This window comes from Photinus pyralis, unplaced genomic scaffold (assembly GCF_008802855.1).
Source record: "Photinus pyralis isolate 1611_PpyrPB1 unplaced genomic scaffold, Ppyr1.3 Ppyr1.4_LG1, whole genome shotgun sequence".
NCBI lineage: Eukaryota > Metazoa > Arthropoda > Insecta > Coleoptera > Lampyridae > Photinus > Photinus pyralis.
In genome coordinates this window covers 609,325-622,154 of record NW_022170249.1, presented here as the reverse complement: position 1 = coordinate 622,154, position 12,830 = coordinate 609,325, and the positions used below count along the sequence as shown (strand labels likewise).

Sequence of the window (12,830 nt, the reverse complement as noted above, 5' to 3'; positions counted from 1 at the left end):
AGGTCTGGCACTTTCGATGTTAAAACTAATATACTTATGATCACTCAACGTTTCTTCGTTCTCGACCATCCACTTTCGGAAACTGAAGTTATTGGCGCTCCCACTTGCCATTGTCACGTCAATGATCGAGCGGCTGGATCCCCTCTCAAATGTGTGGTCGTTTCCCTCGTTCACCACAATCAGGTCCATGGTCGCGACCATCTCTTCAATCATGCTTCCTCTTCTATTAGTTTTTCCGCACCCCCACATAGTCGAGGCTGCGTTAACGTCGCCCGCGACCACTATGTACTTCCCTCTTCCACGCAGGTCTGTTATCATTTCGTCGAGGTTTTCTCCGAAGTCCTCCACCGTGTCGTCAGGGGGAAAATAAACTCCGCACACCACTAATCCCTTCATATCTATCCACACGTAGTTGCCACTTTGCACTTTGTTAATTTCCACTTTTGGATTCATGACTACTATCGCTACCCTCCCTGTCCGATCTTTGAACATGTTGGGGTGTCTGGATTTCCCGCATTCTGATATGATGAGCAGATCTGCGCCTCGCTCGCGGGCGGTATGATTTAATAAGTCATAGGCCACCCTTGAGTTGTTTATATTGGCCTGCATAACTTTGATCATGTTGTAATCGTGTGTGTATAAATATGGGCCACCGCAGTTAGGATTATTATATATACAGAACCCAACATAGGACCTACTTATACTAAGTTATAAACTCCGGTACAGCGTGTGCTGCACCCCGGAGAATATCGGACGGACGGTGTTGGTGTATAACATGTTAAATTATATAAAATAAGGGACGAACAACAAGAACAGTTTAAAAACAAGGCTGTATATCGACACGTTTAAAAGGGGGGACAATTAATAAAATGGGTATAAAATTAAAAGACAGCAACAAACGACAGGTTTTGTATATCACAGTTGTTTGGACTCAAATGTATCACAGTTTCTCACAAAAGATCAGTCACTTGAATTTGTTTAAAATATCACTGGTTGTGTATCACAGTTAATCACTATTCCGGTCGCGGTTAACCAATCTGGAGGGTTTTCTACTCCTTTCTGCTGCCCTTATGGCCGCTTTGTACTCTGGGCATGCCATGGTCCAGGGAGCGTGACCTTCTTTGTCGCATATCAAACATTTTCTTGGGTTCGTGCACTTGTCCCTAAAGTGCCCTTCTTCGCCGCAGTTCAGACATCTGTTTTTGGCATCCCGGTCGCAACATTTTCCTCTTTTGTCGTGTACTCCCCAGCACATGAGGCATTTGTTGACCTCAACTCTTTTCTTCATCTGGCACCGCGTGATACCAACCCATATTCTGTCCACTTTTGGGAACCACCACCGTAGCTGACCTCCGTCCGTTCTCGTTCGTCCTCAGCTCGGATATCTCAATGTGCTCCTTGGCTTCTTCCCCGGTGATTTTCATGACAGCCTCCTTCACGTCCTCCCTGGTCGAAATTTCGTCCATGTCTCGAATGTAGTAGATGGCCCTGCTTGTGTTGTCTCGGACCCTGCACTGCGCCCCCTCGCCCAGTTCGGTTATTAATTTGTCCTGAAAGGATTTAATATTTCCTTTTTCCTTGTTTACTATAATTTTTAGGTGTCCCTCCCGGGTTTTATGTGTGGCTTTAAGAGATACTTCCTCGTTTCCTTCCAGTGCTTTCCTGGTCCCTTTTAGCAGGTTCGCGTAGGTGGTGCTGTCATTTTTCACTATTATGGCTACCGAGTCTGTTTTTGCCTGGGTAGGGGCGTTTTCTTTGGTTTTACTTCGCTGTCCCTCTATGCAGTAATTAATGGATTTCTTGTAGCACACGCATTCTGCGATTTTTGTCGCTAGCCCTTTCACGTGTCTTGGGGTGAATATCTTGACCTTGCTTTGCTTCTTGGCCAACAGCTTATCGGTCGCCTTTTCCAAGTTCTCGAAGATACCCTTGGCCATCTCTTCCTCATTTTTATCTTCCAGAGTTGCCGCGAACAAAAAGGTGTCCTTTCCGTCCCTTTCGTTCTCGTCTCCCTCATCAAGTACGGCCACTGACTTCCTGAAGGTAGTCATCCCGCCTTTAAAACCCTGGATATTGCCTATTGCCTTTTGTATTCAGGGTGTCTGTCGCACATACTTCCTTTGACCCTATCCTCGGCTCCGGTGCCGAAGAGAACCATCTCATTTTCGAGCCATTGGGACTCCTCCGCTATTTGACTTCTTCTCGTCCCTGCTGGCCAATCTGTATTCACCACGGCCCACACCATCTCAAAGTTGCCGCATCTTCCTATCTTCTCTTGTATTTCCTCTCGGAGTATGTCTTCTTTCCTGATTGTTTCTTTGCATCGTCTGCATGTTGCCTCTTGGTTTGTAGGAGGCGCCTCGGTGTTAGCTCTTCTGGTTCCCGGTTGGGCTTTGATGAAATCCTGAATGTCGTCAGCCCCCAGCTGCGACGCTGCGCTGACTAGTATTGGAATAAGGTCCTTAATTTCCAGCTTCGCAATGTTATCGGTGACCTTGCTGATTAGTTGAGCCACCTTTTTATTCATCGCCGCGGTGTTAATCCGTTTGGGGTCGGGCATTTGGATATCCGCTCCCAGCATTTTCCTCTTTGGCGTATAGGTCTCTGTTGGGACCGAGCGCCCCTCTTGCTCGTTCCAGCTAAATTCATGGACCGCAATTCAGGGTGATTTACCTTTGCTGGTTTCTTCTCTGGGAGAATCCCTTGGCTTTTGTGTTAAAAACAAATCCATTTGAATTTTCCTTAACAGGCGCGTTTATAATCTAACGCGCCCCCAAAAAGGGCGCGCTTAGGGGTGCGACTCCCCCCCCCCCCGTGTGGGGTGTCAAAACAGTCGTCCGCTCAATCCCTGTCGAACGCGACCCCTCCCGACTCGACCGCACTCTCCTACGAGCCCCTAGCGCCTCCCAAAGTTTAATCTGGGGTGAACTGATTAGCTTATCGCGGGAGAACCGCTGGTTAGCTCGAGACGGGGCACACTTTTTTACACTAGTCTACTTATTATCTTTAATTTGGCATGCAGTCCTACCTCGTAAGATGGCTCCCTGCGCCACCGAAAACCACGTGGTCTAAGGTAGTCGATGCGGAAAGGGGTTGGTTACCCCTTCGAGTTTGGTACCGATGTACTCCTCTTGATGCCCCGAATCCGCTGGGCCGCGTCGCGACGCTCTCCTCCGATCCCTTGCGCCACCACAGCCCTATCAGTGGTTATCACCGAAAATTTGATAGGGCTGCAGCTCCCGTCCCCTTTATCCGATTGGATCGTCCCGGTGCGGGTTGGATCCAGGACAAAGAAGGCTTTCCAGCGACACCCGGCAGAGCCCGCTAGCTCCACTCGTTCCGCCCCCGGCTTTATCAGGCGACGTCCACACTTGTTTACACTTTATAATTCACTTCAAAATTCGGTAGGTCCCGAACCGTAAACAAAACGTAATTTTACAGCGCACACGGCGGCACCGCTCACTAATTTTCCACACAAAAAACTAACGACAACACTTTAAAACCCCCGCAGCACGGTCAGAACACGTCAGAACGCTCTGGAACTCGGGCCACGACTAATCTAACCTAACCTAACCAAACGTAATTTAACACTAACTCAACCTAATCGTTCCCGTTCACGAATGTCTTTTAATTGCTTTCCTTTTGCATTTCAAAATTAGTAAGTCGAGATGATGGAGATTAGGTTAGGTCGAAATGGGCAGTTAAGTTCCGTCGAATTGGACAGTTCTGCCGTCCAATTAAATAATCTAGTAACTCGACTTACTATGTTATTGCTCTGTTTGTGCTTGGAAAAGTATAAAAATGAGCTTTATCAGTTACTATTTTCAATGTATATATACGACTTTTAATAAGGAAGATACAGGGACGCAAGTTTTAGCAGATCGATTTACTAAAAAAAAATAGTTTAGCATGTAGACATACTGCCTTTTGCTTTTGAAGATAACAATAAGGTATAAAATCACATTAGTAAATTATAGTAAGATGACACGCTTATATTGTTCCTTTTATAATTACAAAATAAAAATGTAGCATGTCGACTTAGTTTTGTTAAACACAAGGTTTTGATTTTCACAACATAGTAACATGGCATGCTAAAATTTAAAATACAATATTGAATAACAATACTGTAGTACGTCGATATACGAATAATTTTAAAATTATTTTCCAAGATGGATGGTCAGTACTAACCTAGTGATTTTGACTTGCTACTTTGGTTTTTCATCCATTGAGCTGAGCTCTGACCGTCAGTCGAGTCAGGTTAGCTGTTGAAGCAGGGTTGGTGTTGCAGGTGGTAACAAATGATATAATTCTTTTAACTAAGAAAATGATGTGTACGTCTCGCTCTAGTCGAATTCTGAAACTATTAACTGATAATGGACAACGGTATGTATTAACGATTGTTTTTTTATTTCAATGACAATAAAACGCATGTCGTTATTATTATCAGTAATTTGTAAAATATAAAATTATGTTAATCGTTTTACTCTCTAGGTCTAGGCAGTGAAATTTGAAACTATAATTCTTGAACTTTTACAAATTAGATTATTTTGGCGACTTTCATTCAATTTTTATTTCATAACAGTTACTTTTTCAACCTAATAGTCTAAATAACAATTTTAGATCCGAAGAAGCGAAGTGCAACGACCTCGTTGAAGACATTATGAATCTGGATTCGCCAGTGGATGATTCTGATGAAGATCCACATTACAACCCCATTCTTGATGAAAAAAAAAGAAAGGGACCACCCGAATATTTTAAAGAATACGATTTCAATATCGTTAGTCGGAAGAAACCATCGAAAAGGTCAAAATTTATAGTCTACAAGGATTATTCACAACCATTTCCCGATGAAGAGGAGTTTGAATTCAAAGGTCTAACAAATGAGGAAATCACCAAAGCACTTGAACAATTGACGGTACCAGGATCCAATTTACAAGTAAGTCAACCGTCTTTAGACAACGATAATGAAAATGTAGAACCTCTAAGTGCGATAACAAATTCCAATAAACGCAAACGCCAACTTAAACTTTTCCCTCCTTGTGATACAAAATGCAGAAAAAAATGTTCAGAAAAATTACCTTCTGATCACACAAAGACTATCTTCCAGTATTTTGAAAAACTTGACTATGGAAAACGACAACTTTTTTTTGATAAATATATTCGTAAAATGGACATTAAATACAGAAGGGTGGATGCAGAAACAAACAAACGGTTTTCGGTGTCATATAACTTGCCCATAATTTCTTTCCTTTCAAGTGTAAATAGTCCTTCATGTAATCAATCTGACAGTTCTATTGAACCATCACTTCTTTCCGGTAATATGTTATCTGTATGCAAAACAATGTTTATTCATACACTTGGGTACAAAACGGATGGTTCCGTTACCAGTTTTTTAAAGAGAACCTCAAATGATTTGCCTTGTCTAGAGGACAAGAGAGGAAAAACTCGTGCCACTCAAATGAAAGATATATCAAAGGAAAACTACACGATGGTTAAAAAACATATTGATTCATACCACCCACAAGTGTCACATTATAACATATCACACGCTCCTAATAGACGCTACTTGAGTAGTGACATAACCATACATCAAATGCATAAAGATTATTTGACCAAATACAAGCGTTTAAGCTACGAAACGTACAGAAAAGTTTTCGAAAAGGAAAATATCGGATTTACAACGCCAAGTCAAGATGACTGTGCAATTTGTTCAGTATACAAAAACCATTCACACGATGCAGAAAAAACACAAAACAGGAGTGACACCAATCAAACAGAAGTATCTACACCAAATGATGATGTTGTACCTAATGAACTAAATGAACAACATTGTTCAACATGCGTTACGTATGAAACCCACAAGCGAAGATACACATCCGCTCGGAAATTTTATACAGAAGATTCCACTCAAACATGGGGTGATGATTTCGAACTCTATGCCGTTGATATGCAAAAGGTTTTGTTGTTACCCAAAATGACAATTAAAGATGCGTTCTTCGTTAGCCGACTATCGGTATTTCATGAAACCTTTGCCAATTTAAAACCAAAAGGTAAAAACAAATGTGTTTTGTGGCATGAAGCTATTAAGGCAAGAAATGCTCCAGAAGTTGTGTCGGCGTACTACAACGTCTTAATTAGAATGGAAAGTACAACAAAGCACATAATATTTTGGGCCGATAACTGTACTGCTCAAAACAAGAATTGGACTCTTTTCACTGGCTGTCTCATTTTTGTGAATGAAGAATGGGGTCCCGAAACTATCACATTTAAGTATTTTGAACCAGGCCACAGTTTCATGAAGGCAGACGCAATACATGGGCAGATAGGCAAAAAGTGGAATAAAACAGCGGAGTTATTAGATTTTGAGGATCTTGAAAACCTGATTAAATCGTCAAACAAATTAAACGAAATCATTAGTTTACGTGCTGAAGACTTCAAAGAATTTGAAAATGGATGTATGTCGCGAAAAAAGGGTTCTTTAATGCCGAAACTGAACGACTTAAAAGTTGCACAATTTAGAAAAGGCAGCAAAAAACTTTTTTACAAATACGAACTAGAAGATGAGAATTTTTCAGACACTACATTTTTGCATCCAAAATTTAAATTAAAATTACCACGAGCTTCTTTAGGTGCATTTCCTCGAGGTCTAAAATCTGAAAAGAAGGATGCAATTATGAAAACTTTAGTGCCACACATGGGTGTTCGCAAGCAAATATTCTGGAATAATTTATTAAGTTCGCAAGACTTGCAAGATTTAGGTAAATCGGTGGCAACAATTGAAGCGACTGAGTGTGTTTAGGTTTTTAAAGTGGACGTAAATTTTGGCGCTCAAGTCTTTTTTTTTGTGTTTTTTTATACCTATTGTTCCTATTACAATAATTACTACCCATAAGTTTTTTATACATATAAATTGTTAATTACCCATAGATTATATTTACTAACGTAACTAAGAATCAGATTATTTCGTCTTTTTGGTTTGTACACGTTGTTGTTACTAAGAATGAATAAGTAAATGTGTTGAGTATTAAAATCTTACAAATAATTACAGTATTATTACTTTATTAGTAACATACCTTGCTGTATGTTTGAACCCCTTCGCAAAAAATATCTACTTGCTGTGTTTTAAAAGAGTGTGATGAAATGTAAGTTACTCTTAACAAAAGTTGCTATGTTCTTTAATTTGAATCAGCTTGATTTTTTTATATTTAATTGACTTGATACATTTTTATGCGGGATTTCAGTTTTGCATCAGTCTTAACTAGACATACTATGTTTTTAATTTGTGAACTGTAAAGGTTATTTGAAGTTAGTAACTCAAATTGTTTAAAATTTGAGAGAATTTACCAAAATAAGTGAAAACCAATTCAAAAATCTGAAAGGGCAGAAAAAATGATTAAGAAATGCATCATTTGGTTTATTAAAACTTCTGCTTTTAAAGACATCTAAGAGGTTAACTTTTGAAAAATTAAAAATGATTTTTTTCACAAACATTGCTTTATGACTTACTAGATTATACGATTGCACGGCAGAGTTAGGTTAGATTAGGTCGAGATTTGTTGTTGGGTTAAATCGAGATTTACTTTTTACTTTGAACTTACCCTAACCTTTTTTTTTTATTGAGGTTTGGGAAACCTTTTATAGGCTCCCCCGCTTGGCTCTATAGCGGGGGTTGTGCGGGACTCCCTTCCATCTAGGTAAGGTTTACCCGCTAAAACCCTTTCCTCTCTTCTTTGCCCTAGTTGACGGCATAGGGTATCGCTTAACGCATTCATCGCTGTGCCGGTTGGCCGGGGCGCGTAAAGGCATTGTTTACTACGGTGCAACGCAGTACCAGGTTGCACTGCAGTAAGGTATGGCAAAATGTACGCTGCGTTTGCTTTGGCAATCCTTACTGTTTTACAACGCTGCTGTATGCTGTAGTGTAGTAAGCTTTGACCGCTAAGAAGGCGGCGATGTTTTCTAGGACATTATTTACCACGCTGTAAACAATGTGCTTGATTTATTGTAACCTTACACAAGTGACGACTGAAAAGTAGTGGGTTAAGAAAGATTAAACAATGAGAATAAGAAAAATTAATTTTGTACTTTATTTTTTTACCTTTAATAACTGAATACAACACAAATGTAAAATACGAAAAAATGTTAATGCGATTTTGCATTTGGTCTATTATGTGTTATGTTCAGCCCCAGATTGTGCCGTCGTTTTTTTGTTTGATTGTTTTCAAGCGCAGAAGGACGTCCAGCTTGTCGACGCTTTGCTCCTGAAGTTAAGCCAGGGCGTAATTTTCTTCGGCTGATTGCAGTGGCCTGAACTCCGATTTTACGGGTTCTTTGGGATTGTTTAACGCTGTGAATGTAATTTAACATTTGCATCGGAGTCGAAATTTGTCTAATGACTTTGTTTAATTTCAATATGCCGTTTGTCATCTCGGGTGTTTTGCAATTTTTTGCAACATCTCTAAGTTTTTCGAAATGTGTAAATAACTCTTCAACTGCGGATGAATGAACTCCATGTAGGTGCTGAATCGGTTCTTCGCCGTTTGGTGATTCCGTGGTTGCTCCAATTCGATCCTCTTCATTCGCTACGGTGTATTGTGTGACCTATCCAAAATAGTTATTTTGTTAATTAATTACCTACCTATTAGAACAATAGCTACCTCATCCTGTTTTTCGATTTCTTCCTCCATGTCATTATAAAAATCTTTCGGGGCATCTGGTCCAAGTGCTATTTCGGCGTATAACTTCCTATCCCCAATAGTTAATCGAGGGGATGTTGGAAAAATTTTACCAAATTTATTTTGTATGGCACATAGATGCTTGCAAAATCTTCCTCCTTGCCCGTAGACGCAATCGCAAAACCCAACATCCAAATGAACAGTATAGAAAAGATTTTCATCATTTTCAGAAGATACCAAACAAGTTCTAGCATCTACTTCTTCTACCGACAATAACGCGGATGATTTTAACATGCGTCTAAACGCTAATTCATTTTTGGAACTTCGAAAATTAGCAAAAGAAAGTAGGTGTCTCTTGTGGTAAGACTCCAAAACTCTTGCAATGAAGTCAATGAGCGCACACGAATTAAAGGCTTTGCACCTTTCTAGGACTATATCTTTAAAAATTCTGATCGAAGCTTCCACGTAATTGTTCGTGTTATTCCCTCGCGTCAATAAATTGCTTCTACAAGCCAGCGACCATTCCTCTTTTCGAGCCCAGTAGTCCAAAATATAAAATTTCAAATTACCATACTTTTTTATAACTTCATCATTCATAAATTTGCTGAAATTTTCACTCAACTCGTCATTTGTGGTGGCGTATAACACCCTGCGAAAATGTGCCATAATGTGTTTTCGGTCTTGTTTCCCAATATCATTCTTGCTGTTCCACAACCAACGCCAAAAAGCCTGAAGAAGATGAAAAATGCAAAGTAACTTGCGAGACTCGGGAAAAACTGATTCCAGCGCATTTCTTTCAGCAGCAGAGTCATCACTCATTAAAATTTGAGGGAAACCATAGCCCCCAAAGCCATCAGTTTTCAAAGAATCTCGTAATAATTTAAAGGCCTCGGTGTAGTTTTTTTCAGTTTGCTCGGTATGAAGAATGCAAGCAAGTGGGATGGCTCCAATTTTTGTTGCGCAAAATAAAAATGTAACGCATGTACTTGTTTGGTCACAGGAACCACTAGAGTCTACGAATACCATTTCATGTGCAAACTCCTGGGAATGAGCTCTCATCATAATAGGAGTTAAGACAACAACGATCAGTGGATTTTCCTGTATAATGACTTTAATATTTTTTTCTTCGTAGCATTCTCTTTTTTTCTTTAAGACAGCCAACATATCAAAAGCTTCTCTACCTCCAAAATTTGCCCTCCTATAAATTAACGAAATTTATTAAAAAACCTAGCACCCAACGCAACGTGTGTGTGTGGTTTGACGTTCTTTTATGGTTTAGAAGATGTTAGAGATTAAGATTAAAAATATCAATGCGGTTGGTATTTTTGAATAGAAAACCTAAAATATAAGTGTGCAAACTGTTTCTTTCTAATACCAAAATCGCAAATTTCTTACGTCAGTTATGGATAAGGTCTTTATAGGTTAAATTTAAGTAGCAGTATGTATGCAGCCTTTCTTTTGAAAACTATTTTCGGCACGGTCAAGCTATCGTTGTAGGTAATATTGGAAATACAAGAGCCAATTAAAGTATATGCTACAACCATATAGGTACCTTCTCTCCACCGTGTAGGAGATAGATGTGTAGGTAAATAATTTTTTCCAAAAAAAAACCTGCGCCCCTACAATTTGGTACCTACTTTAAAGTATTTTGCAAAATAAAAAAAGATCATTGGGATGTTTATTTATCGTAATTGAGCGCACTGCATTATAGACATACTTACCTCCATTTTGAGTACAAATGTTTTATTTGTCTCTCTGTTGGATTTACTTGGGCATTAGCTAGAATTTTTGCAATTTCAGATTCTTCGTTTCCATTTTCAAGAGATATTTCATGGAAGTTTTTCGCAACTGCAGGAGTCATACCATCCTCAAAATAATTGTAAAACGTTTCCTCGGTATCCCTTAAAGTTCGCAAGTAACTAAAGGCTTCTGCTACAGCTACTGCATGTGAATGTTGAAATAAGATCTAAAAAATAAAATAATGCTCATGCTAATACCGACTAAAGATTTACAGCAGAGGAGTTAAGAGTTAAGAAAAAAAGTTAGGTTAGGTATATTACGTATGATATGCACGTTTCTGTTTGATCTATTGAAATTCCACTTACCTCGATCACTATGTTAAGTCCTTTCTTCAAATACCTATCATTTCGTATCGTATTGCGATTGATTTTCTTAAAAAGTATACTTATTTTTGCATTACAGTCTTTGGCCCGCTGTCTTGTGTCTTCCCGTTTTCTTTTTTTAACTTTATCGAAATTGTTGTGATGACAAGTGTATACCTTACGATAGAGATATTTCGTTTTGTTTGGAAATGTATACCGAACTATCCAGTTTGTGTTTGTAATCTCACTAAATTGCTCTACCCAATTTGCACACCAGTTATTATAAACATCACTAATCGTCTCGTTAGTAAGGGTGGTTTCAGGATCAAGTTTTCCTCTTAAATTCGCCGAAAAATTGTTGGAATTTATGTAGTTAAAGTTAGTCACAAGTTGACCCAAGTTAGTCAACGCGTTGATCACTCATGGCGAACGAGTTAAAACTAAACAATTTTAATTATTTGCGAAATAAGCGCTCGCATCTGCATAGATAAGACTTAATGCATCATTTCTGTTGCAGTGCAGTAAACAATGTCTTACTAACTACCGCGTTCTTTGCGGCCAAAGCTTACTACACTACAGCTAACGGCAGCGTTGTAAAGCAGTAAGGATTGCCAAAGCAAACGCAGCATACATTTTGCCATACCTTACTGCAGTGCAACCTGGTACTGCGTTGCACCGTAGTAAACAATGCCTTTACGCGGCCGGGGCAGATGTTGACCCCATAGATGTTGCCAGAGTGTGGTGTGTAGTGGCCATTATTGGCCTCTCCTTCGCGCATCGGTCTCTCTTGTTTTAATGATCTTACTTGCGTATCTCGCTATTTGCTTCCATTTGTCCTCGCACTCGAGCATGGTTGCTATAATGCTCTCCGGCAGCAGTGCCTCCCCCAGACTTGTCTCTAACTCAGTCCTGTGCCTTCTCCATCTCACACATTCGAACACCGCGTGTCCGGCATGGTCGATGTCGCCGCAATCCGCGCATTGGTCGTTTTCCCTCTTCCCTATTTTGTAGAGGTACGCCGCGTTCTCCCCGTGTCCCGTAAGGAGTTGGGTGATATAGTAATTATCCTCTCCATGCCCCCTGCTGCACCACTGTCGCACATCCGGGATAAGTGTCTTAGTCCATGGAACCCTCCCGTCCCAACGTTCCTGCCACTTCTCGTACGTTATATCTTTGGGCCACTTATTTGCTCTCGCCATGATGGCCACCTCTGCAGGGTAAATCCCCGCCACCGCCAGCACGTCGTCCACCTGCACCGTCCTATACGCACTACTAATTCTAATCGCCATCAGTCGGAACACTCGGTTGATTCTCGTCATCGCCACCCTCCATCTGGTAGCGCCCTGCCATACTTCGGCCGCGTACAGCACCACTGCCGACGCCATCACCCGCCTTTTACTGGCACTTGCACCCGTCATGTTTGGCATAATCCTGCTCAGTGCCCCGTACAATTTTGAGGCTTTGCTGCTGATTTCCTCAGCGTGGGGTATGAAAGATTGATTTTTGTCAATCCACACCCCTAGCAGCTTTATCTTAGTGTCGGAGTTGATCGACTGTCCGAGGACCTCCACCTGTAGCGAGGAGATTCTCCTCTTCCCCGTCAGCAACGCTAACTTAGTCTTGCTGGGCACCAGCTCGAGCCGTCGCTCCCCACTTGATCTATTGCATCGCGCATCTTCCGCACCGCACTCTGTCCGTCTCTATCCCGCACGATAAGTGTCAGATCGTCTGCAAATCCTATTATCGTCACGCCGCTTTCTGCGTTCATCCGTAACACTCCATCGTACATCGCGTTCCACAAGAGTGGCCCAACACCGAACCCTGCGGCACTCCCGCACTATTAACGAACTCGTACACTTCTCCTGACGGTTTTGTTGCGGTCACCACTCTTTCCGATAAGTAGCTCCTTAGCAGCCTTGTAATTTTCCTCGGCACCCCGAGCCCTCCCAGTGCGTCCATTATCGCCTCTCTTGAAGCGGAATTAAAAGCATTTTTCACGTCGAGTGACGCTACCAGACAGACCTCCCTCGTCCGCCATGTTCCCTCGTTTGCC

The 12,830-nt window shown here is 40.9% G+C and overlaps 1 protein-coding gene across 1 annotated transcript; it reads right to left on the bottom strand.

The window, feature by feature from the left end:
* Positions 1–8,142: 8,142 nt before the first annotated feature.
* LOC116158967 lies at positions 8,143–11,308 on the bottom strand. Its single transcript, XM_031471848.1, has 4 exons — positions 10,781–11,308; positions 10,397–10,641; positions 8,658–9,873; positions 8,143–8,601 (listed from the first exon to the last, which is right to left on the bottom strand). Exons 2-4 carry the CDS (start codon positions 10,534–10,536, stop codon positions 8,143–8,145), a joined length of 1,815 nt encoding a protein of 604 aa, XP_031327708.1. The 5' UTR covers positions 10,537–10,641; positions 10,781–11,308.
* Positions 11,309–12,830: the final 1,522 nt, after the last annotated feature.